We start from the raw sequence: 23,755 nt of genomic DNA, 5'->3' as shown, positions 1-23,755 counted from the left end.
CCTCCGGGGCAGGCGGGGATCGAACTCATGTGGAAGTGGCCTTGAGCTTCTTAGTGCAGTGCTTTAACCTGCTGCGCCACCAGGGAGGGCCCAGCCAAGTAGATTTTAATAGAAGTATGGGTAGCCTGGTTCAGGCCATTGCAAAGGGTACCAAGATGCTCAAAACTAACACTGACAGTTTTTTACATCCTTCTGTATGAGTGAGCAGAGTGAGGGAATGGTGTTACCAGTATTCAATGGTGGCTGGGCCTGTGCAAGGAACTGTCACAGAGAGGCTCAACTATAGCCAGAACCACAGGGGGAAAATTAGGAAGATATACTTTGACCTCTCCATCTTTCCTCCCTCTCATGTCCTACAAGCACCTCCCATTTGCCAAACCCAATCAGAATTCATCAGGTCAGGGAGCTCAAGGGGCCAGCTTCTCCTTGTTTGGGCAGAGAATGGATCTGGGGGTGCAAATGGAGACTCATAGCTCAGAGGGTAGTTGGGGGAGATGTGCCCTCTGACTTCCCACAGTTATCTTGGTGAGTGATTTTGCTTTATACGAACAGGAGTGCTATGCTTTAACCAGGATTCCATTGGTGTTTGGTGTCTCCTATACTGTCTACTTTTCTCTCTCTTTGCATTCCTTCCTATCATTAGTTCTTACCTGGTTCAGAATTCCCCAGAATAACTGGGCAAATACCACTAGTGTCCACTACTTGAAAGAGACAGTCTTACTGTCTTGGAAACAGTTGTTCGCAGCCGTAACCATAGGTCGCTGTATACACCCTCAAGTTGCCCCACTGTTAGGCACACATGGGCAAACACATGTTTCTGGGAGACAGGTCATTAATATCTATAATAACTTCTCCCTTGTATTTACCCGGCTTTAACTTTTTTATTTCAAAGTCCTTCCATTCTCTGTGACATCCTTTCTCTACATACCTTGCTCTGAAGTGGAAGGATGGGAGCTCTCTTCTCATCCCTGTTTGATAAATGAAGAAATTGATTCTCAGAAAGGAGAAGTGACTGGCCCAAGACCCATATGATAGGAGGTGGAAGAACTGAAGCAAGAAGCCATGGTCCTGATTCTGAGTTCAGCTCTTCCCAGTGTATTTGCTGGGAAGTTTTTCCTGAGCCAGGTCATCACTGGGAGAAACGAGTAGGGGACGAACCCTCTGCTGAAATGCCAAGGAGAGGGATGGACTCTGAAGTCAAAGACTTGGCATAGTCTTGTGACCTTGGGCACATCAGTAATGTCTCTTTGGGTCTGTGTATCATCATCAGTAAAACAAAGATGATAATATCAGGAATTTGAATGGACAGTCAGATGCTTAAAATCTGATAAGTTATCAGGAGAAGCTGGCTGGCTGGTAGCCAGAAAGTCTTCTGAGGTAAATGTAGCCCAGGTCTCTGGTCCTCATTTGAGTAGATTAAAAATGGTCTCATTGGTGTCCCACCCACTTACCACCCATGTACCTCTCCATGTATCCAAATACCCATTTTTCTGGCCCCAGATCCCCTGCCATTGACTAGTACTCTCACTTTGGGTAAGTTAACTTAACTTCTCGTTGCTTCAGTCTCTTTTGTCAAATGCGGCTAATAAGAATACCTATTACAGATTATTGTGAAGATTAGATGAGTTAATTGATGTAAAGTGCTTGGATCAGTGCCTGGCAAATAGCAAGCCCTCTAGATGTTGGCTTTGTTGTTGTCATTTATCAAGAACTGTGCTGAGTCCTGGGGGTAATGGCAAATGAGACAGATAAAGTCTTGCTTTGTAGGATTTATATTCTACAGGATGAATGGAAACAAATAATAAATCAATCAATAAATAGACATTCCCTTTGCAATAGTTATGTGAAAAGCTGAAACCAAGGCCAGCCATGCTTGCTTAAAGGGCACAGAGTTTCTCTTTGGGGTGATAAAAAATCTTGGAACTAGGTGGTAGCAATTGTGGCACAATGTTGTGAATAATTAATGCCCCTGAACTGTTACACTTTAAAAAATAGCTAAAATTGCAAAAACCAAGAGGACCCATTTTAGAATGGGCAAGGGGGCAAAGTGTGCATAATTGCTCTGGAGGTTGAGAGTATTTTTATCAAGAGACAGAGGCCACTGTTCACGCAGAGGGCTCAGTAAGGACCAAGCCCCAGGCCGGTGGGGAGCCTGCTGTGGCTGAGGAACAGACAGAAAGCTGATGTGACAGGCTCACAGTGGTGATGGTAGGAGGGGACAGGCAGTGGAGGGGAAGGGATGCAGGGGCCATATTCAAGGGCCTAGCTTTGATAATGAGCTTGTGTTTTATTTTGGTGGGAAGTTACTGGAGGGTAGTTTGGGTCACCATGACTGTTCTGTGGAGAATCAACCCTAGGAGGGCCTGAGTAGCCAGTGGAAAACCCAGGAGGCATTTGGGGAAGCTGTGAGGGTGAGAGTTGATGGCTTAGACCTGAGCAGAGGTTGTGGGAATGAAGAGAAAGAACGAACCCGCTACTGGGCTCCGGAATGCTAATGCATGCTAACCCCGGTGAGTGGGTTGATGTAGAAACCATTGAATTCACTTTTAATAAGCTGTATCCAACAGGCTGAGTGGATGTTTCTTTGGCTGGACTAGGCCACCCACTCCTGCTGGCCATCAAGATGGAAAGCCACAGGGTGCTGCTATGTGCCCCTGGAGGGCCAACCAGGGGAGCTAGACGGTGGCTGCAAGAATACTGGATGCTGGCAGCCTGTGGGCCAGGCAAGCATGCCTGGCCTCCTCGGGCCCCTCTCCTCCAGACACGGCTGGTATAGGCACTGTCAGCATCTGCTTCCCTGTCTGACCTTTCTCTTTTCTAATCCCAGGCATTTGGGTTGTCATATGTTAGTGTCATCTGTCTGGCTTCGCCAACCTGTTTCTCAGAACATCTCCTTGTCCATCAGTACTGGGTGAGCACTTCTGAACCCCTGTTTCTCGGCCTCTCCCTGTGCAACCTCCCATCCTAATCACAGGCTCTCTCAGGGTTGTTTTACTGGGTTGCATACAATGCTAAGTGTTCTCTGTATGTTCTTTTACTGAATCCCATCACCATCCTGAGAGGGAGGGAGGAGTGTCTCCATTTACATAGATGAGCCGACTAAGGCTCAGAGAAGGGAAGTCACTCACCCAAGGCCACAGAGCCAGCTAGTGGAAAAATAAGGCTCTAAGTCTGCCTCACCTAGGTGTGCCCGCTGTCCCACTGAGAGGGATCCACGAGATGAGGGTTTATGAAGTCCCCTGGCCTGGCTTGCTGTGGCTCTCAGTGAAGGGAGCCTTACCCTTGCAGCAGTTCTGTCACTTGCAAGGCTGCCTGCAAGCACCCCCAGTTCCTTCACATCTCTCCAATTCCAGCCCATCCCTCCGGGGAGTCTAGGGCTCACCTTTAGGGGCTTGTCCTGAGGAGAAAGGGTGTCACCAAGGCCTCCTGTCTGTCTTCTGCAGGGCTCCATTTGTCTTCCTCTCTGGGTTTTGACCACTAAGGGTGACTAAGCCCAATGGCCTGCCTTTTTTTTCCCTCCCTCTTTTCAAAACCTAACTCTACCTCACTCTCCACTTTCTACCCTATTTAGGCTTCTTCGGGAACTGCAGGCTAATCTGATCACCAGGTCCCCTGAATGTTATTGAAAAGTACTTTGGCTAATCTAAGTCATATCCTGCCCTGGGGCTTTAACCATCTCCCAGGCCAGCATCCTCCCAAGTCCTGGTGAGCACCAAGGGAACCAGCACATGCTTCCCCCAAGGCCCCTGTGGTGACCGGCCGGCCTGGCTGCCAAGTGGGCTCCCTCAGTCTCTGCTGACCTGTGCCTGGGCAGCACGGAACCCACGTGACTGGCTGTGGCAGACGCCAACACCAGGTTCTTGGCTCCCTTTCTGTGGCTTAGTGAGTGAACTGCGTCGTTTTTCTTGAATGTGAAATAAAGCGGGAGCTCGCTATGGTTGAAAAGAAATAATGGTATTTTTATTTTTAATTCATAATTCTTTAGCATTTAAGGAGACTTCTGCTCCTCATCCTATCATCACAAGCTATGTGCATTGGAAAAATTTGTTTTTCAAATTCTAATTTTTTTTATTCATTCAAGAACTCTTCTAGTAAAGTAGAAAAATGGAGAAATACAGTTAAACAAAAAGAAAGAAAACACAATCTGTACTCTTGCCATCTAGAAACAACCCTAGTTACTACTTTGCTGTATCTCTGTGTATTAATTAGAATAGGGTGAATCTGTACAAAGTATTGTCTATCGTGCTTTTTCACTCAGAGATTTTCTGTTATTTCTTTTGCATCTTTTTCACAAGGAAGAATAGCTGAGTCATCACTTTTCTGCCCAGTCTCTGGCCTTGGGGTTTAGCCTGGGCTGAGTGCTTCTCTTTCGTTGATTCTGTTGAGGTTTGCTTGAAGCAGTGAAGTGCACTGGGAAGAATAATGGACCTGGGCGGTAGGTCCAACTAGTCAGAAGATTGCTGGGCAGAAGAGATGGCGAGAGTCCCCAGGGAAGACTGCGGAAATGCTGGAACACGGGTGTCTTTTGCTTTCTGGGTCTTAACCTGTAAAAGAAGAGGAGGTTGGATTCACTCAGAAGATTTCCAGCTCTCTCTTCGGTGGTTCTGGTAGCACCAGGCATTCATGGCCAGGCAGGAAATTGCTGGGATTTTTAGTTGAGGTCACTCTCCCAGCTATTTCCAAGAAGATGTATGTGCCAGACGGTACAGAGAGTATGGGCTGACATCAGATGGAGGCCAAGGGAGGAGTGGGTGACCCCGAGGACCTGGGTTGCCTGGGCCTCCAGGGGTCATGTGCATTTTGCTTCTCAAGTAGAAAACGTACAGATTAGTCTGTGGATACCTTTTTGGAATCAAAATTAAGAAGGCACTTATTTTAAGGTTGCCTTTCTCTGCCATTATCTAGTATAATGGCGGATATCATCCCAGCAGATTTAGAAGAAATTCTGAGCCAGGCACACAAGTCTCAATTTGACCCTACGGGGTGTGAGCTACCCCAGAGCAGCTCTTGTTGCTGAATGTCCTAGCACAGAGTCTGGACTTAGTGTCACGTAAGCGACAGCACTTTTCTTTAACTATGGCTTTAACTTATGCCCGTAAAGCCGAGGGTAATGACATGAATGGAAAGCATTTCTGGGTGGGGATGAGGCAATGGGACCAAGACCTTTCCTTCTTCCTCATCTTGCTACTTAATAGCAGTGTCAATAACAACAGCCCCTTTCATTTGTGCTACAGCCTCCAGCTTTAAAAGCGTTCCACTCTCTTTACTGAGTGGGTATTGAAGATGTTCATGGTCTTCCCAGCTGTGGGGTGGCTAAGTGGGGAACTCAAGATCCCTGACCTGCAGGTGCTCTCTGAAATGTAGGAAGAGAAACTGAAGGACAAAAAAGAAAAGTGTGGGGCAGGGTCTGGTGTGGATGGCTACCCCAGGGTGCATATAGTGTCTGTTGTCTGACTGGTATGTCAGTGGCACCCTGTGGTGGGTAGGTGATGAGGGTGGGAGGGGGACCTTCCTGGTCTAGTCTGCATCTTTCTTATTTAATCTGGTGAATTTAGAGGAAGGCTCTTGACTCAGGGGTGAAGATTCCTGCCCATTTCTCTGTTGCACAGGTTTTAGCTCTAAACTTTTTTGAGGATCCAATGTTTGGGGTCAGGAATAGGTTCTTTCACCTTCTTTTTTAAAAAATGGTATCTTAAAAATATATATGTATATTTTAAATTAGTTATCAAAAACATGTAAAGTAAAAAAAAATGAAGTGTACTCTTTTTTTCCTACTCCATGGAATGTTGTCATTTTCCTTTCATCTGCTTTTGAATTCTGAACCTCTCTTAAGAGTTTGGCAGGTAACCTTTCAGATCTTTACTACATACGCAAGAGCACAGAGATGTATTGTAGAGGCTGTTGTTTTCTTTTTTAAATATAGAAAATGTACCATGTCCTATTCTCTCTCTCATACTCTCTTGGCAGTTTGGTTATTCCAACAGAACACCTGGGCAGTAGGTCCTTGATTCTTTGAAATCTCATTTCCTGCACTGAGAGGAAAAGGATAAGAATAGCCTGCCCTGAGATATTTTCTCTAAGTCCCTTGCTTTTTGAATGAGTCACAGAGAGGTGAAGTGACTGCCCCAGCCCAGTTCTGCAGATTTTTATATCATCAAGTCTATGCATTTTTAAAGAGTGACTTTCTGTCTCTTCTTTTTGGATCCATCCGGAGACTATCCCTGTGAAGTCAGCGGGGCAGGAATTATTGAGACTTGAGGATGAAGCGCCTTACCCCAAGTCTCTGCTGCAAGGGCCTGGAGCTCAGGGCTCTTTGTGTTGAGCTCAGTTTATCCAGCACTTTACTGAGAGGCTGGAGTGCCGTGCAGGCTAGTTGACTCCCTGCCTGGAGGTTATCTCTGACTGTTCCTTGTGCTCTGAGTAGAGTGGGGCTCCCTGGAAAGACTCAGTGTCCCAGGCAGAGTCCAGTTTCCTGATTTGGGCCAAGATATTGGTGTCCAGGAGGAGCTATATGGACTCAGGGTAGAGGGGGTCTGTGACTTAAGTTGTGCTATAACCCGTGACTTCTCATGATTCCCTCCTAATCCCCGCTACCTCTGTCTCTCCTCCCTCCTTCCTTCTCTCTGTGGCTCTGTCCATTTGCCTCCATCTGTCTCTCTCCACGTGTGGTTCCTCTTGCTCTGTTCATCACACCATCGCTGCCCTACCCTTCTCCCCCTCATCTGCTCCTCTTCATGCCAATGCAGGCGTACTGGTCACCATGACAACAGAGACAGGCCCTGATTCTGAGGTGAAGAAGGCTCAGGAGGAGGCCCCACAGCAGCCTGGGGCAGCCGCCGCAACCACCCCTGTGACCCCTGTGGGCCACGGCCACCTGGAGGCCAACTCCAATGAGAAGCAGCCGCACCAGCAGGATACTCGGCCTGCTGAACAGGTGTGTGCCTGAGCACTTGCGCCTCCCTCCCTGCCCAAACAGTCCTCCAGGGAGGAAAGAAGAACAGAGATTTATTACCGACCCTTAAATGTGAGCATGGTGCTGGGAACATTGTGTTCCTTTTTTATGTTTAATTCTCCTGAACCAAAAAGGCTAGCTATTCATTCCCCCCATTTTACATTTGGGGAAGCTGAGGCTCGGTAGATGAAGTGTACCCCAAATCACATTCCTAAAGAATAACCACAGTAGAAGTCAAATCTAGATCTGATTTTGAAAACCACTGCTCTTTCAACCTTATTTTCCTAAACCCTGAGCTTATTCGTTCTAGGTTGGCCCTAGGTGATGCCGGAGTGAAGTTCCAACCCAAAGTGACAAGGGATATAGGGAATCATCTGGCTCTTGAACTCATGCTCCCTCCAACTCATGGCAGGCCCTGAGAAGACAGGTCATTGGCCAGGGTCACTGAGGTGTCTGGCTAGTGGACTGGGCTCTAACCTTTCCCTCCATTGGATCAGTGCTCCAACCACATCCTCATAACTACACCAGTGACAGAGTGAGGAGACCAGATGGAGTGTTCTAGGGAGGCAGCATATCTCTGACTACTGGGTTGGGTTTTGCGGGGTACTCCTGCCTGTAGAGGCAGCTCAGACAGACAGCAACAAACTGTGGGGAAGTAGACCCCATCACCCAGGGAAACTCTAGTTCTCCTTCTGTATACACCCACCATAGGTCCCATCATCCTGTGGGTCTTGAGGGCAGTGATTCTCATTTCAGGACCCATCTTAGCCCCAGCTGCCTCCCTAATCTCATTTGGATGAAAAGCCGTGATTTTAAGGTCACTGATAAAATTCTCCTCTTGCTTGGACCTGCAGAGCCTAGACATGGAAGATAAGGACTACAGTGAAGCCGATGGGCTGTCAGAGAGGACCACACCCAGCAAGGCCCAGAAATCACCCCAGAAGATTGCCAAGAAATACAAGAGTGCCATCTGCCGAGTCACTCTGCTCGATGCCTCTGAGTACGAGTGTGAGGTGGAGGTAGGATGCCTGTGGCTCATGCCCCATCCCCGCTCGCTGGCCAGGACAGGCTGCAGCGTGCACTCAGCCAGGGTCACACCAGAGGGCACCCACAGAGTTCTGGACTGGCGGCAGTGTCCAGTAGAGACAGCCTGGCCTGCCCTCCTTTGTACAGATGGTGGCACTGAAGCCTGGAGAGGGCCGTAATGATTGCCAATAGAATTAGACAGGACACAGGGCTGGCGCCAGGGACAGGTTTCTCAGGGTGGCTGTGCCTTGGCAGGGAGCCACCTTCTAAGGGCTGATCATGGCTACGTAGGCTTAGTAACAGGGCTCTTCACCCTCACCTAGCAGAGGCTGGTGTTTAAACTAGAATCATTTGTATGTATTTATTAGAAGGAGAGAGGAGTCAGTTTCGGGCACCATCTCTCATCTTGTGGACAAGCTGGCCACTTGAGGCTTCCATGTAAGTGTGTCTCCTGGCCTTAGGGAGGCATCCCTGTGGCAGTACACCCTCACCCAGTTGTGGGATGGTCCTGTCCCAGAGTGGGTGGCAGGGTGGATGCCTTCTCCCTGGGGCCAGCTCTTCTGGCCCTGCCTTTAGTGTAACCCTCTCCTATTAGGAGCCTCCTCCTAGTTCTGAACTCTCACCCTTTAGAGGTTCTGCTCGAGTCTGCATGGCTCCTGGTCCTTCTCCTTTTCCTTGGAATAGTCCAAAGGTGACCTCAGGGCTGAGGTTTACAGGAGCTACCTCCCCCCCCGCCCCCCCCTCCCCGGCCTGGTGTTGGGGATATGACTTACTTCTGAGCCCAGGGAGCCTGAGTCCTCTTCTCTGTGGGGTGTTGTTTATTTATTTCTTGTACACAAGGGCTTCAAGGTGGATACCTTCCCTATAGTCCTGGCAAAAGAAAAGGATATCTTGTACCTCTTCTCTTCTTCCCACAATGGTCCCAAGATGTTCTTCCACCCCACCCTCAAAGGTCATAGAGGATTTGGCTGATGCCAGAGCTACTCTGTCTGAAAGTCTCATCCAGGCTCAGGAATTCCTCCCTCTCTCTGAAAGCCCCTGCCCCTTTGGGCAGTGACTAGCTCACTCTGTTCCTGCCCTATGATCTGTTCCTGCCCTATGATCCCTTTATTGGTGCTCATCTTGCCACCTGGCTTAGGACTACCCACAGCTAGGTTCTGGGCTCTGTTCTCTGAATCCTCAGGCCCTGACCATGATTCAGAGACCTACAGAGCCTGGCTGAGTGAAGAGGGCAACTTTAAAGGTGCTGCCACTAGCAGAGGCTAATTGGGGCCCCATGAGTCCATAAAAACCTTATTTTCTACTGAGTAGGAAATGGTGCTCCAGCTGTGCCCTGGATTTCATGCGGACTTAGTGTAAGAAGAGGGGCCCTGGAGGTAGAGTCACGTGTGACACTGGGTCCCAGACCTTCCCTTCTCTCCACCCATGCCTTTTGTATTTCAGATGTTTTTCCTCTTTCTTTCATATTCAAAGGACTTTGACTAATTACTTCTTGCCTCCATCACTTAATCTCTGTAAAGGAAGGAGAAATCAGTTACCCTTCCCATCTCCACTGCAACTTAGATCAAGCAGGTCTAAAGTCTAGAAGAGCTATAGCTGGGCTCAGGAGAAGGCAGCTGATGAGCTGGGTTTTTAGTGTCATCTAGGATCCCTTAGGACTTGGAGAATAGAGCCAGATGGGTTGCAAGAATGTTCATATCCTCTCCAGATGCTGGCAGACTTTTGGGGATTTTCAGGTTGACCTGGGTAGAACCTGGGAGCTTCACAGCACCTCTGCTTCTCTTCTTCAGAAACATGGTCGGGGCCAGGTTCTGTTTGACCTGGTCTGTGAGCACCTCAACCTCCTGGAGAAGGACTACTTTGGCCTGACCTTTTGTGATGCCGACAGCCAGAAGGTACCTGGGCTGGGGAGCAGGGCTGGCAGGGAGATCCCCATCATCCTCACCACATCCCATAGCTTCCACCAAGCACCTTCTCTTTGTGAGCCCCCAAGGTTCACTCTGCTCTATCAGCCCTCAGTTCTCACTTTACTGTCCCTCAGTACCTCCTTGGGGAACTGCAAGTCACCCCAGATGGATATCCAGAGAGCCGTAGCTTGGCTTTCTGGGAGATCTGGAGCACTTATTCCTGGTACCTCCTTCTACACTTGGGAGGCTCCTATCTGAGTTTTCTCCTCCCCCGCCCCCCTGTTCCACTACTTCACCTGTTTACTGTGCTGTCTCAGGACAATGCAGTTCCAGGATACTGGCTCCTAGGTCCTTAGGTGAATCGAGGTCTCATTCCTTCACTTCCCAATCCTAAGGAAATGGACCCAGAAAGCTCAGCCAGGGAAGGTGTTCCCTGCAGGGGCTGTCAACAGACCTTTACAGGATGTGTCTTTCTCCAAGCCCTACCTACTCCTCTCTTCCATCTCCTCTCTAAAGAACTATCTTCTCTTGCAGAACTGGCTGGACCCCTCCAAGGAGATCAAGAAGCAAATCCGGAGTGAGTGGCCTCCTGGGAATGCGGAATGGTGGGCAGGGGCCCCTGGCCTTGAGGGTCCCCATGACTTTGGGAAGTGCAAAAGTGCATTCAGACCTATGAGTTTATCTGCCCTGCTTGGCAGATGTTGGGGGAGCAGGACAGGAATTACTGTTTTATAGATGAAGAATCTCAGGCCTGGATGAGAAAAATGACCATCTAGAGTCACGCAGCAAGTTAGCAGGGGAACCACTGGCCTAATTAGGATGTCAGCCCTAGCAGGGACCTGCATAGTCATCTCGCACAAGGGGATAAACCGATGGCCTGAACAGCCATTCTCCTGTCTGGGCTGGCGTGGACGTCAGTGATCAGTGACCCTGTGTCTCAAACCTCACCCTCATGGCATTCCAGGCCACTGCCAACTGATAGGAGTTCACACGTCAGGGGAAGCGCCTTGATCTTGAGCATCTTCTCTATTTGGGGGAGGGTGACTGAGGCCCAGAGAGTGGCAATTACCCCAGGTCACAGGGTGAGGTGTGGGCTGTGCCAGGCTCGAGCTCTGGCCTCCCAACCCCATCCTGCACTTTTTCAAGGCCTGGGGTGAAGAGAGATGAGCAGGCCAACAACCTGTCCTTTCTGGCCCAGAGAAAAAAGCCATGTTGGGAGGGTTGGGGCAGACTTCAGATGGCAGAAGGGGGAGGTAGGTGGTCTCAGCTGGGGGCAGGGGTGGGGAAACATGCAGCAGGTGAAGACCTGAGCCTAAGGGCCAAGATACCTCTCCTGGAGCCACTCCCCCTTGGCTGTACTTGGGCTCCCTGGTCCTTGGGCTGGAAAGCTGTAGCTGATCCTGTTGCCATGACAGCAGGCAGCTGGGCCCAGGGATGCCAGCTGACTCTGCGGGAGGGGGCTGGAGGAGTTCTTCCTGTAGGCTCCTGACAATTGGAGACAAAGAGGCAGGCACACAGACAGAGCATGCTCTTCTGGGACTGACAGGGTCATGGGCCTGGACTTCAGGCAGTCTTCCAGGAGTCCCCACCCAGCTGGGAGGTCTGTCTTTCATGCCTGAAGTATTGCAACACACACAAGCAACCAAGTGTGAACCTTTGATAAGTACCAAGGGCTTAGGAAAGAGAAGCAGCCAGCAGAATCTCTGGACCTCGGCTCCCTCCCCAGGGTAGGGTCTCAGTCCACCCCCACAGCCCTGCCAGCATAGACTAGGCCACCCTCCCTGTGGCCACCTTACCTTATCCGGGAGCAGTCCTGCTTCAATCTCCTTCCCTAGCCTTGTAACTTCCACCCGTTTGTCCTGCTTCTCCTTTCTGGGGCTCCAATGTAGCAGTTTTTACTCCTCATGTTTGTGATACACCTCAGCTTTCTGGGCAGCACCATGAGTCCTATGCGCCAGGCTTCAGAGTTGGGACTGTTTTCTCCCAAATCTTGGTGCTTGTCGCCTAGGAAATAGGGGGCAATTTCTCCATCTCTTTGGGCTCTTGCTTCTCCTTAGCCCAAAGACTAGTGATCTCTGCCACTTAAGATGGGGTGACAGTTTAATGATCCATATGTGGACAGCATCCAGTACAAAGTAGGTGCTTTCCTGGGACATTCTGGGGTGTCTGTGCAAAGGAGAGATAATCGGGCCAAACTACTGGATTTGATCTATCACAACTTCTTGTCTTGTTTAATTTTTCTGTGCCTCAGTTTCCTTATTTGTAAAGTGGAGAGAATGACAGTACTTAGCTTTAGGGTGGTTGTGAGTATTAAATGACTTACTATGCGCATAAGACATGGCATGATGCTGGCACACCGTAGTGCTCGGTGTGCATTTAGCTGTTATTGTTATCATTGTCTTTATTACTACTGTTATTCCTCCTGAGACAGGGATTATTTCCCTTGAGGCTGCTTTTTCCAAGGAGTCAATTATGTCTTGAACATGGGCTCTGAGGTTAGATGACCAGAATCGTGAGCTCTTTTTGCTCCCACTAACTAGTTGACAAGCTCTAGAATCTTCATCTATAAAAAGGAAGGTCCACCTTCCTGAGGGAGCATTATGAAGATCTCATTCTTCTTCAGGTGTGTAAAGTTCCTAGCAAGCCAGGGGACCAGCACTTAGGAGGGTTGGAGAAGCTCTATGGTGAAGACTGCAAATCTACCATGCGAGGATGAGAATGACGGCATAGGCTCCAGGCTTTCAGGACCTGCCCTGCCCTGCGCTGGACAGGCCTTTGTAGAGCACGGACCTGAACTGTCTCAGTGGTGGTGTGAGAGCATGGTTCTGACTGTACCCTTTCACCCAGCCCCCCACCGTCACTCTCCCTTTCTCAAGACACCATCCTTTCTCTTGACTTGCAGAGTTTGTTTCCAGCTAAAACCTTAGCCTCTTTCTCTTGCTTTCTCTCTACCTTAGATATATGTGTCATTGATTTTTCAGATCTCAATTTGGAGCTTAACATTTATCCTGTGAAGTGCCCTTGTCTCTTTTATTCCATTATATTTGCTTTTAAGGTCTTGTTTATAATCCACTTTTGCCCTCTAAGATGGAGCCAATGTGGTATAGGGCAGAGTTTTCCAAAGTGTGGTCCAAGGAACATTCATCTGGCAGGCTGCCCTGTGAAAAATGGGTACAGTAGGTCAAATAACTTTTAGAAACTAGTGAGTATGTCCCCTGTGGAGAGCTGCAGTTTACAATGGCAGAGTGAGGGTTCTGAGAAGTCCAAAGTTAGGAAACTTTTGTTAAAGTTTCCAGCGTTTTCTGGACTTCCCATCTTTCCATTAGCCTCCTAAGGCATAGACATTGTAAAGGAAGGGGTACAGCTTTGGAGCCAGGCATTGAGGTCCCTACCCAGGTGACCTTGGAAGGCTGGCCACTTCACTGCCTGCACCTTGCTGTCCTCATTTACAAAGTGGGGATAATCACAGGACTTACTCATTGGGTTATTACAAGATTTAATGAAGTGATTCTTGTAATTTACATAGTGCTGGTGTGCACCAGCACATCAGTTTTCTTCCTTTCTACGTTCCTTCTCACAGCTGGTTTACAAGTCTCTTAACCTGGGCCTCAGTCTCATCAGTCAAGTGGAAATAACGTCTCAAACTTCCTGAATAGAATGTGCTGAGAATATAGACTTGAGAAGGCTTTAATTAATCACCTTTGGGGTGGTGCAACAGGGCCACTGACTGATAGTATCCCCATCTTCTCCTCTTAGGCAGCCCCTGGAATTTTGCCTTCACAGTCAAGTTCTACCCCCCAGACCCGGCTCAGCTGACAGAAGACATCACAAGGTGAGGGTTGCGGGGGCGGCAGGTGTGCTGGCCATGTGTGACTAGGGACGTGGGCACCTGGCCCTGGGAGACACTGGGTCGTTTACGATGGCCTTGCAAGGTCAGATATCTACTGCCTTCACACAGTGAGCATCAACAAATGAAGCCGAGTGTGCAAGAGAAGGTGATGCACACATATTGGTCACTGGCAACTGACTCATAACTTTAGAGTTAAGAGGGCCGGTGTCATAAGGAGCAGGGGGCCCAGTGTGAATTTGAGAGGACGGGCACCATTTAAACAGTTCAGCGAGGGCACTCGTTGCCTGTTGGAACCAGGTCCAGTTGTTGAGATGAAGTTAGAGATTTGAGAGTAAAGCCACAAGTTTAAAATGTTGATAGTGAATTCAAACTCTGCATGTGGAATTTGCACTCAGTGCACATGGCAGACCTGTAGGGGTCAAATGAGGCATGTGAACCCCTTTGAGTCAAGCCCAGGCTCTTGGGTGAACATGGATTGCACACACAGCCCCACTGTACATTGGGGCTCAAGGATACCACCGCTTAAAGATAGACAGGAGGTATAAAGCATCCTTCAGGATGAGCGCATCTGTGGGCCCTCTGAAACTGGAACACGATCTATCTATGGTGGACCATCTTTTATATCCCTTCCAAAGATATCCTGAGGCTGTGTTATTCATGTGTGGGGGTCTTACATACCCTTCAGTAAGATGTGAGCTTGGAGTTATTCCTGCATTAGGGGAGGGGCCACTAAACCAGCCTCTCTCCTCCACTGGGTCTCTCTTTAAAATTTGCCAGGCAACAGGCCAAGATCAAAATGCTGGCTCTGGCCTTGGGAGATAAGACAGATGTCCCTGGACTAGATCAAGCACTGAGGTCAGCTTAGGGCCAGGGTGGCAGCAAGCAACAGGGTCTGAACTTCATTCCCAGGAGGAGTGAGAGCTTTACATCAGCACAGACCCCAGCCCTAGGGGTGCCTTACTTCTTGGTGCCAGGCATCAGGCTTACTGGGCACCAGGAGGAAAGTTAGCCTGACCCAACATAGGGGGCACCTAGAGTTGGGTAGTAGTTAACAGTTGATTTAGTCAAAAACACTGGGACCCAAAATAAACTGGTCAAAATGACAAATTGAATGAAAAGGGAGATTGGCCAGAGTACTTGGCAGTGATTTCCAAATTCTACTTTTGGACAAAATACCCGTAAGTCCACATTTGGGACCTGTGATGTTTGAGCTGGTGCTTTGGCCTGATCACACACTGTGGCTGCACATCCTTCCTGGCAGAACTTCAGTTCTGACTGCAAAATAGTGTCACAGCACAGTAAAAATTATTCTGAGTGCCACTTAAGAGGAAAAGAAACTGGCAATTGAAAAAAAAATGGTGAAACAGAGCAAAATGGGCTCCAAGGAGGCATCATCGACTGAGAATGAACTGAAACTTGTTTTTTAATACACAGTAACTGCAAAAGCAATAAAACATGGTTTAAAATGGCTCTAAAAATTGTAAAACCATCCAAGTGTTCATAAAAGTTATAAAAAATCATGGCCTAGTGATTGGAAATGTTTCTTTTAAGCCAATTTGTTTTCAGACAATTCACTCAGAGCTAGAGGCAAAATAAAAAAGTTTTGAGAAGATACAGGCAAATAGGTCCACCCAGGATGTGGTACAGGGTACAGAAGTTAAAATGAATGTGGTCAAGTTGCAGATGCTCACCTAGGAACTATTCTTGGGCACATAGTTGGGAGTGCCATTTATACCCTTGAATCAAAACCATGCACATTCTCTCTGTCCTTGGAGGAAAGAGTTCTAGAACACCACATGGGTAGCAAGGAAATTTAGCAGCATCTCTAAAGTTTATACTTTTTCCACTGCTAAGAATTTACAATTAAGAATAATTGTGTAATTAAATATATATGACATTTTTAAAAGTCCAGACCAACAAAGTAGTCCTATTTAGATTGATAATGAGTTTATAATTGAAAATGCTTCCACGGTAGAAAAAAATCTGTCGAAATTAGAAATGAACAAAAGCGCTGAAAGCCATGTGAAATGGTGCAAAGCCATCGTATGGGTCATGCCTAAATTCCCAATGCAGGAAATGCCAGCCTGGGGATGTGCTTTTTCTCCCAAGCTGAGCATTGGTCAGTTTGGTTCTGATAATGGGTGGGCAGCTGTGCCTGGGGACACCTAGAGAGGGAATGCGGCCCGTGCCCATGCCCTCTCTCCCCTATCTCCAGATACTACCTGTGCCTGCAGCTGCGGGCGGACATCATTACTGGCCGGCTGCCCTGCTCCTTTGTCACGCATGCCCTGCTGGGCTCCTACGCCGTGCAGGCTGAGCTGGGTGACTATGATGCCGAGGAACACGTGGGCAACTATGTCAGCGAGCTCCGCTTCGCCCCCAACCAGACGCGGGAACTGGAGGAGAGGATCATGGAACTGCACAAGACCTACCGGTGAGGGGCCCTTACCCCAACCCCAGCTCTCCCCAGAGCTCTGCTGGTTGACTAAAACCTCTGCTAGGCCTCCGGATGCTGTGCTCTAAGTATGGTACCTGGCTCAGCCCTTAACGAGGCATGTGTAAGAGTAAGTCTTATCCCACTGTGTCTCCGTCACATGGAGATGGAAGTAATTTAGTACATGCTCTTCTAGGCATGTATGATTCCCTGTCCTAGTGTGTGCTCCCAGGTAAGTGTTCTGACGTCTTGATCCTGGTATAAAGTTCAGATGGCATGGGTTCATCTTCTGCTACTTAACAACCAGGGTCCTTGGGCAGGTCATTCCTCTTCCCTTTCCCCCCTTTCCTTATCTGTTTGATGTGGGTGCTAGTCACATCTACCTGGGGTGGTCAGGAGGGCTAAAGGGTACATATTAGAGACCCAGAGCCTGTCAGCTATGTCTGTTGTTTGCTGTGATTTGAGGGGCTGAATGGCTGAGGGCTGTGGGAAGCCCCTTATTCCAGCAGTTAGAAGATACTTAACTGGATATGTGGTTGTAGGGGGCTGTTTAACCTGTCTAAGCTGCATCTTTCACTTGTATATGTACACTTAGGTTGTCAATGTTTCTCAGCTGTTGGTATTTGGAGCAGGCAAGTTCATTGCATTGCACTTGCATTGGAGCAGTATGAGGTGCTTGGCATTTCTGGGCCTCGGCCATTAAGTGCCAGCAATGCTCTCTGTTGTAACAACCCAAATGCCCTCTCCCCCGTTTCCAAATGCCTATGGTGACAGTAGTACTGCCCCCCTGGGGGAAACCCTTGAAACTAAACAATCTAGTTTTTAGCTAGAAGTGCTCTGATCTCTAAGTCCAGGGTTGTTATGGGAACCCAGTATGACAAATGATGTGAAAGTACATTGTAAACTATAGCGTGCTCTGCATGCAGGAGGGAGTGTGGGATGTTCTTTCCTTGATAAAGAAGATGAGGTGATGAGAAGCTTTGTGTGCTGGGGGCTGAATCTGGAGAGGCAGCCCAGGGCCAGATGAAAGGGGTGTGTCTGTGAGAAGGAAGGCCCCTGGGGTGTGATGTAATGTTAGGTCAGGGCTGGTATGTCTGTCTTCCCGAGACTTGTATACCAAATCTGGTTGGTCAGCAACAGCTGCTGTCGTATTGTGTTGAGTGGGATTCAGGATTATTAAGCAGTATACCTGTTTAATACTACCTCGCTCAGGAGTAGGAAGTGTTCACACCTGTCATCTCTGTCATAGGTAGCAAAGTGTGTTAGTGATTTGCAAGAGTCATAAAAATTCAAAGAAAGCAGTCATACACTATGGACTGGAGAAATACCTGACCATCCTTTTAACTTTATCATTCTTTTGACTTATAACACATGGGCATCTAGTATCTTTGTATCCCACACAGCAGCTCACTGGGATAAACAGAGCAGAGCAGAGGAAGCTATGTCCCAGAGGAGATGAGACACATATAGGTGAAGTGGCTGGTAATACCAACTCTAGAGCCACCTTGTCTGGATTCACATTCTGACCTTGCTACTCAATAGTTGTATGTTTTTAGGCAAGTAATTCAACATTTCTATGCCACAATTTCCTCATCTATAAAATGGGAATAATATTATCTATTTGATTGAGTTGTTATGAGGATTCAGTATGCTTCAAGGCTATATGTAAAGTGTTTGAAACAGCAACCAGTACTTATATTCTACAAATATTAACTGTGACTAAGTTACAATGTAGTTTCCTGGCAGCCAAAGCAAAGGAGGAACTTGATTAATTACATAAGTCTTCTTGTCAGAAAGGAAAATGTGCACCTATACCTCAGGGGAGATTAAGTGGTTTCTGATACAAAATTCTGGGAGAAATGATAATTTCTCTATAGGTGATAATTTAGGAGCCCCTGGGTGATTATGATGAACAATGTCTTCTACAATGACTTCATAGTCACAGAGAAACAAATTTATGGCTCACATTTAACTCAGTGGCAGAATGAGGCAAAAATCCTGACTCCAGATGCACCCTGAAAATGCTTCCTAGCAGGAGCAAGACTGGCTCTGAGCTCTGGTGGGAGATGAGGTTGGTGCACTGTAAAAGAGGGGAGCCAGGGTGCACCACGCTGCCTGAAAGCGGAGGGGAAGGACCAGATGAGGCCTAGTCATACTCCCATTCCAAAACATTTGCCTTCCTGCTATCATGGGCTCTGATCATGGCCTCCTTCAATCAGCAGGACTTAGGCCTGGGCCTTTCCATGGCAACCTGTGATCACTTTCTTTCCCTTAGGGGCATGACCCCTGGAGAAGCAGAAATCCACTTCCTAGAGAATGCCAAGAAGCTTTCCATGTACGGAGTAGACCTGCACCATGCCAAGGTACCACTGGGTCCCAGGGTTTCCCTAGTGCCTGGGTGGTGTCTCTGATGGACTACAAGGTCCTGCCAGAGGACTTGGTGTGTCAGACGCTACATTGCCTCCTACCTGAAGTCTTTTCAATTCTCCTTTCTTTCCTCAAAACTCCAAGACCTTTTATTCCCTCATGATCTTTATCACTTTCTCCTTCTATTTAGGAGTCTGTTGTGCCACCACTATATTGGGAGCATCATGAGGGAAACACATAGGCCTTCATTTATTTCTCTCTCCCTAGCACATAGCACATGGCCTAGCACTAAATATTTGTTGAGTGGATAAATTAGTGAGTTGAGTGACAGAGTGAGTGGAAAATAAATGACAAAATGAATGACTGAATGACTATGTGAGAGATTGGTCAGGGGGATTCCAATAGGGGCTCAAGCCCTGATCTGGAAGTCTCATTAATCAGAGATTACAGGGAGAGATTTTGGGAGCAGGTGGATCTGGGGCCTGCTATTCCATAGTCTTTTTCTACACAGGACTCTGAGGGCATTGACATCATGCTAGGAGTCTGTGCCAATGGTCTGCTCATCTATCGGGACCGGTTGAGAATCAACCGCTTCGCCTGGCCCAAGATTCTCAAGATCTCCTACAAGAGGAGTAACTTCTATATCAAGATCAGGCCTGGGGAGGTGAGCCTGGTTTGCAGTCCCTTTCTTTCACCAGAATTGTCTAGATTGGAGTGGACACTGACATGTTGGCCTGGGTTTTTGCCAATCCAGGATACATAGATGGGGTGATGGTGGGGAGATATCCCTTTTCTGCTGGGTCTGTATGTAGACTTCACACCTTAGGTATGTACCTGCACACACACACACACACACACATGCAGCCCATGCATATGAGTGTAAATGTAAAGATAACCACATATGTTCAGGTTATATAGTTCAGTGACTAAATGAGGCTCAAGCCCTGAAGTCTCACTAGGAGCAGATCGCAGGGAGGGATTCTGGGAGCAGGTAGCAGGCTGCCCCCAGGCATGGATCCCAGGCCTGCTGTTGCATAATCCCTTCCCATACAGGACTCTGAGGGCATCGACATCATGCTGGGTGTCTGTGCCAGTGGCCTTTTCTGTTGGGACTGGCTGAGAATCGCCATGTAATTCCTCACATGTAGTACTCAAGAGTGTATAGATACTAAGATATACATAGACCCCTGAGTACCTGCACAACACGTGCAAACATGTATAATTCCAGCCTCCTCCTCTCACCTGTCAACAAGTCCATTCTTTTCTAACTCTAGAACAAATGTGAATCCCTCTGCTTCTTTCCTCTCCACCATATTAGCCACCAACAGCTGCCATTTCTCACCTATATGCTACAGCCTTCTCCTCACTGTTCTCCCTGCCTCCAGTGTCTCTTTGGGCATTTTCTTCACAGCTTAAAACTCCGTTCCATCAGATTATGTCAAGCCCACCTCCACCCCTCTCCTGGCTTAACCTTTAAAAGCTCTTGGTTCTTAGGCCATACTCCATCTGTGGCCACCTGTGTCTCCCACTTCTCTCTGCCACGTGCCCCTGTCTGCTCTGTGCCTGTCCCTTTGGCCTCTGAGTTCCTTGAATTAAACCAAGCTCTTTTCTACATGGAGCCCTTTGCTAGCCCTATGATCTTCCCTCTACCCAAAATTCCTTTCCCCACCTTCTCACAGAGCTGGTTGCTTCCCCATCTTTTCAGTCCCTGCTCAAAGGTCCCCAGATCCTGGTTTCTGAAACACCACATGATCCCTGAGCCTACGATGTATTCTACATCATGTTACACATGTCTGTCAGTTTCCTTCATGCCTTTGTCAGCATCTGAAGTTATCTTGGTCACTTATATATTATTGGAGGCCCCATCCCACAACCCTGAGAATCTTCTACTCTGATCACCATGGTGTGTCTGTGCTTAGCACTGGACCTGTTACAGAGTAAGGGCTTATTACCTTGTCTAGGAAATGTGTAAATAAATGAATGAACAGGCCAGAGGTGTGTGTGCCTGAGAAGAGGTTCAGAAAAGGCTAGACGGGTGGTGAGAATAGGTTGGGCCTTGCTTCTCACCCAGCCTTCTTGGTTGGCAGTATGAGCAGTTCGAGAGCACGATTGGCTTTAAGCTCCCAAACCACCGGTCGGCCAAGAGACTGTGGAAGGTCTGCATCGAGCACCACACCTTCTTCCGGTGAGCCTACCCGTGGGGCAGGGGAGCGGAGGAGGCAGAGGTGTGAGAGCGTGTGCATGATGCCTGTCTTTGGTGAGGGGAGAGAGCAGCAGTAGGGACTTGAGGAGAGGCCTCCTTTCCTCTTCTCCCAAGTCTGTCCCCTTTCAGACCACTTAATGGTGTCAGAGCTGGTGGGATACTGGGGTGAATGGCCAGCTGTGGTCTAGCCTTGGGCTTGGCAATGCAGGTCTGAATTCCCACTTCCTTCCCATCCATGCACTGCAGGCTGGTGTCCCCCGAGCCACCACCGAAGGGCTTCCTGGTGATGGGCTCCAAGTTCCGGTATAGTGGGAGGACCCAAGCACAGACCCGCCAGGCCAGTGCCCTCATTGACCGACCTGCACCCTTCTTTGAGCGTTCCTCCAGCAAACGGTACACCATGTCCCGCAGCCTGGATGGAGGTAAGTCCCAAAATAGAAGTGGGGGGAGAAGGGGGGGGATGCGCCCAGGTTCTATAGATGAACACTGAAGGACACAGGCACATCACTCTTTGATTAGCACAGGTCTGGTGTCCTGAGAGCCCCACAGTACCTGGGCGGCTGCCGGTGGGTTAACACCAGTAGCCTGCAGCCCGAGTTCCACTCTGGTGTGACACTGCCACTCCTGAGTTGTGCCCTTTGGGATTCCAGTTTCATCTGGGCTTCCTACCCAAGAAGTTTAGCAATGCACAGGTAGTTTGTCACTGTGCCAGGAGAATGATGCACTGTGACTGCAGTGTGGGGCTGGTGATGCCTTACCTGTGAAGGCTGAGGAGTTGCTACTGGCCTCTTTTTGGTTCTAATGAGCTCTAGGCTGATTGACATCGAACCCGTGGAGCTCTCCACTGCCCCCTATTTCCACTGGACTGACAGGTGCCCTTTGCATCAACAAGAATCTGCTCTACACACTTCTGTATCAAGTTGACCAGGGCTTCTCAAAATGTGCTTTGCAGACCACCCATGTCAGAATCACATGTGAGCTTGTTAAACATGAAGATTCCCAGGGCCTGGCTTAGAGCTACTATATCAGCATCCTAAGGACATGGAGGCCACCTCTGGATTTGCATACTAATTTGTGGGCAATGTTCATAGTCACATAGGGCATTGGGGAGATTCAGAGTTACAGGAAGACACCCATAAATATCTAGATGGATGGATAGATGGATGAATGGGAGGCCTTGAGTAACTTATCCTCTCAACCCTATTCCTTCTGTAAATTAAGTAATACTTTACAGTTGCTGTGCTATAGAGGAACTGAACAAGATAATGCCTATACAACACCCAAAACAGTTCCTCTCACACAGTAGAATTTTACTAGATTGCATCTAGTTATAAATTTTTGTTTATTGTTACAATAATAAATTATTATTGCCATTAGGTTTGTAGAAGCCAGTTTAAAAGTGGGAGGAGGACACTCAGGTGTGGGAACAGTGAACATATCCAGAGTAGAGGGCAGGCTCCGAGGCAAGTGGTTCTACTCGAAATTTTTTCCTGAGTTTTAGATAAAGTTTGATCCTTTTCTTTGAGAAGCTTATGGATTGATTGATTTGTAAGCATTTAATGCAACTTGAGAAATGGTTGAGATGCAGAATACAGAGGAGGAGAGTGGAGGTTACTTAATCCGTGAGGAGAGGGATTTATTCTGTCCAGAATGGGCAGCGGAAAAAGTTTGGGAGAGGATGACAACCGGGCAGGTTTGAAGGCTAGCTAGGTGTTTGCCAGGTGGCAGGAGAGCCTGATGCTTTCCTGCAGGATGAAAGTGAGACCTGGGCCAGAGTCCCCTGGCCACATTCACAGGACAGGCAGCATACAGAGGTTCTTTTGAGCTTGAGAAAGCTGCTTACTCTCCTTGAGTGGGCATAGGACTGACAGCTGAGATTTAAGCAAAGGGAAAGCAGAACCCTCCTATCCCTTTACCTTCCTCTGCAGCTTCCATTACTATGCCAGGCACTAAATGAAGATCAGATTGTGCAGGGCAGTAAAGAGTGACCCAGAGCTGGTGAGGCTCATCAAGGGAGGACTGGGAGCCTCGACTCTCCACCAGGAGACCAAGGACCTTGTTCTGAGACATTGAGATAACACCGGAGGCACCTTTCCCCTCTTGAGGTCTCATTTTCTCTTCTGTCAAGTGGAGATGGTAATTCCCATTTTAGCCTTTAACACATAATATCATGTGTATCAAATGAAATAATGTACCTAAATGAACATTTTGCAAAATGCATATATATGTGTGTATATACATGAATAGAAAGGATAATTGTTTTATTTTAATCTAAGCCATCCCCAAAGAGAATCCATATGCCACACATTTTAATTCAGTGTTTTCCAGCCATGATTCTCACCAAGTCATAATCTACAGACATAGTCTGGGTTCAGCCCCGTGCCTGGTGGAAAGTCTGTGGTGGTCTCACCTCTTTCAGAAAAGTATTTGGGATGTCAGCGAGTAAGAAAGGTGCTATGCAGGAATGCCCTTGAATTCTTCCTCATTTATAGAGAAGCTAAATCATTTGCAAGCCATAGGACTTTAACTTTCACAAGTAAAAACTAATCTCAACAATTTCTGCATCTTGTCAAATAATGATCAAGGGAGGATGCTGCCATAACCACGACAAAGACAGTGACATTTATGGGCCAGTGCTGACTGAAGTCTCACTCTATCCACCCAGCCTTCTAAATACCTACATGCTTTAACTTGTTCCTTCCCCTCAGCTGGAAGGGATTATGTTCAATGAAATAAGTTAGAAGGAAAAAGAAAAATATCAAAGGGTTTCACTTATAGGATGAATTTAAGAGAACCAAATAAGATGGGGGAGGGGGGAGTGTATTTTTATTACAATACCAAACGCAACAAAATAATACAAAAACAGACAAGTAAAAACCAGAGAGAGGCCCTCCCTGGTGGTGCAGCGGGTTAAAGCACAGCACCGAGAATCTAAAGCTGCTTCTGCATGAGTTCGATTCCCGCCTGCCCCGGAGGTGACCCACATGGCGTGGCAGACCTCTCCTGACCCGCCCGC

The 23,755-nt window shown here is 48.0% G+C and overlaps 1 protein-coding gene across 4 annotated transcripts in view; it reads left to right on the top strand.

The window, feature by feature from the left end:
- EPB41L1 (erythrocyte membrane protein band 4.1-like 1) overlaps nt 1-23,755 on the top strand; it is a 114,381-nt gene that overhangs the window by 56,105 nt on the left and 34,521 nt on the right. For all 4 annotated transcript variants that reach the window (XM_012728231.1, XM_012728230.1, XM_012728229.1 and 1 more), the window contains exons 3-12: nt 6,747-6,934; nt 7,807-7,971; nt 9,769-9,873; nt 10,420-10,462; nt 13,642-13,717; nt 15,951-16,169; nt 18,445-18,532; nt 19,048-19,200; nt 20,624-20,721; nt 20,986-21,161. In XM_012728231.1, the coding sequence (XP_012583685.1) occupies nt 6,761-6,934; nt 7,807-7,971; nt 9,769-9,873; nt 10,420-10,462; nt 13,642-13,717; nt 15,951-16,169; nt 18,445-18,532; nt 19,048-19,200; nt 20,624-20,721; nt 20,986-21,161 (1,297 nt within the window). In that variant the 5' untranslated portion in view covers nt 6,747-6,760. The remainder of the gene's footprint in view (nt 1-6,746; nt 6,935-7,806; nt 7,972-9,768; nt 9,874-10,419; nt 10,463-13,641; nt 13,718-15,950; nt 16,170-18,444; nt 18,533-19,047; nt 19,201-20,623; nt 20,722-20,985; nt 21,162-23,755) is intronic.

Source organism: Condylura cristata, unplaced genomic scaffold, assembly GCF_000260355.1.
Source record: "Condylura cristata isolate star-nosed mole 26May11 unplaced genomic scaffold, ConCri1.0 scaffold00022, whole genome shotgun sequence".
In the NCBI taxonomy this organism is placed as follows: Eukaryota; Metazoa; Chordata; class Mammalia; order Eulipotyphla; family Talpidae; genus Condylura; species Condylura cristata.
The sequence above is the reverse complement of the archived record's forward strand: the minus strand, read 5'-3'. Positions and strand labels throughout refer to the sequence as shown.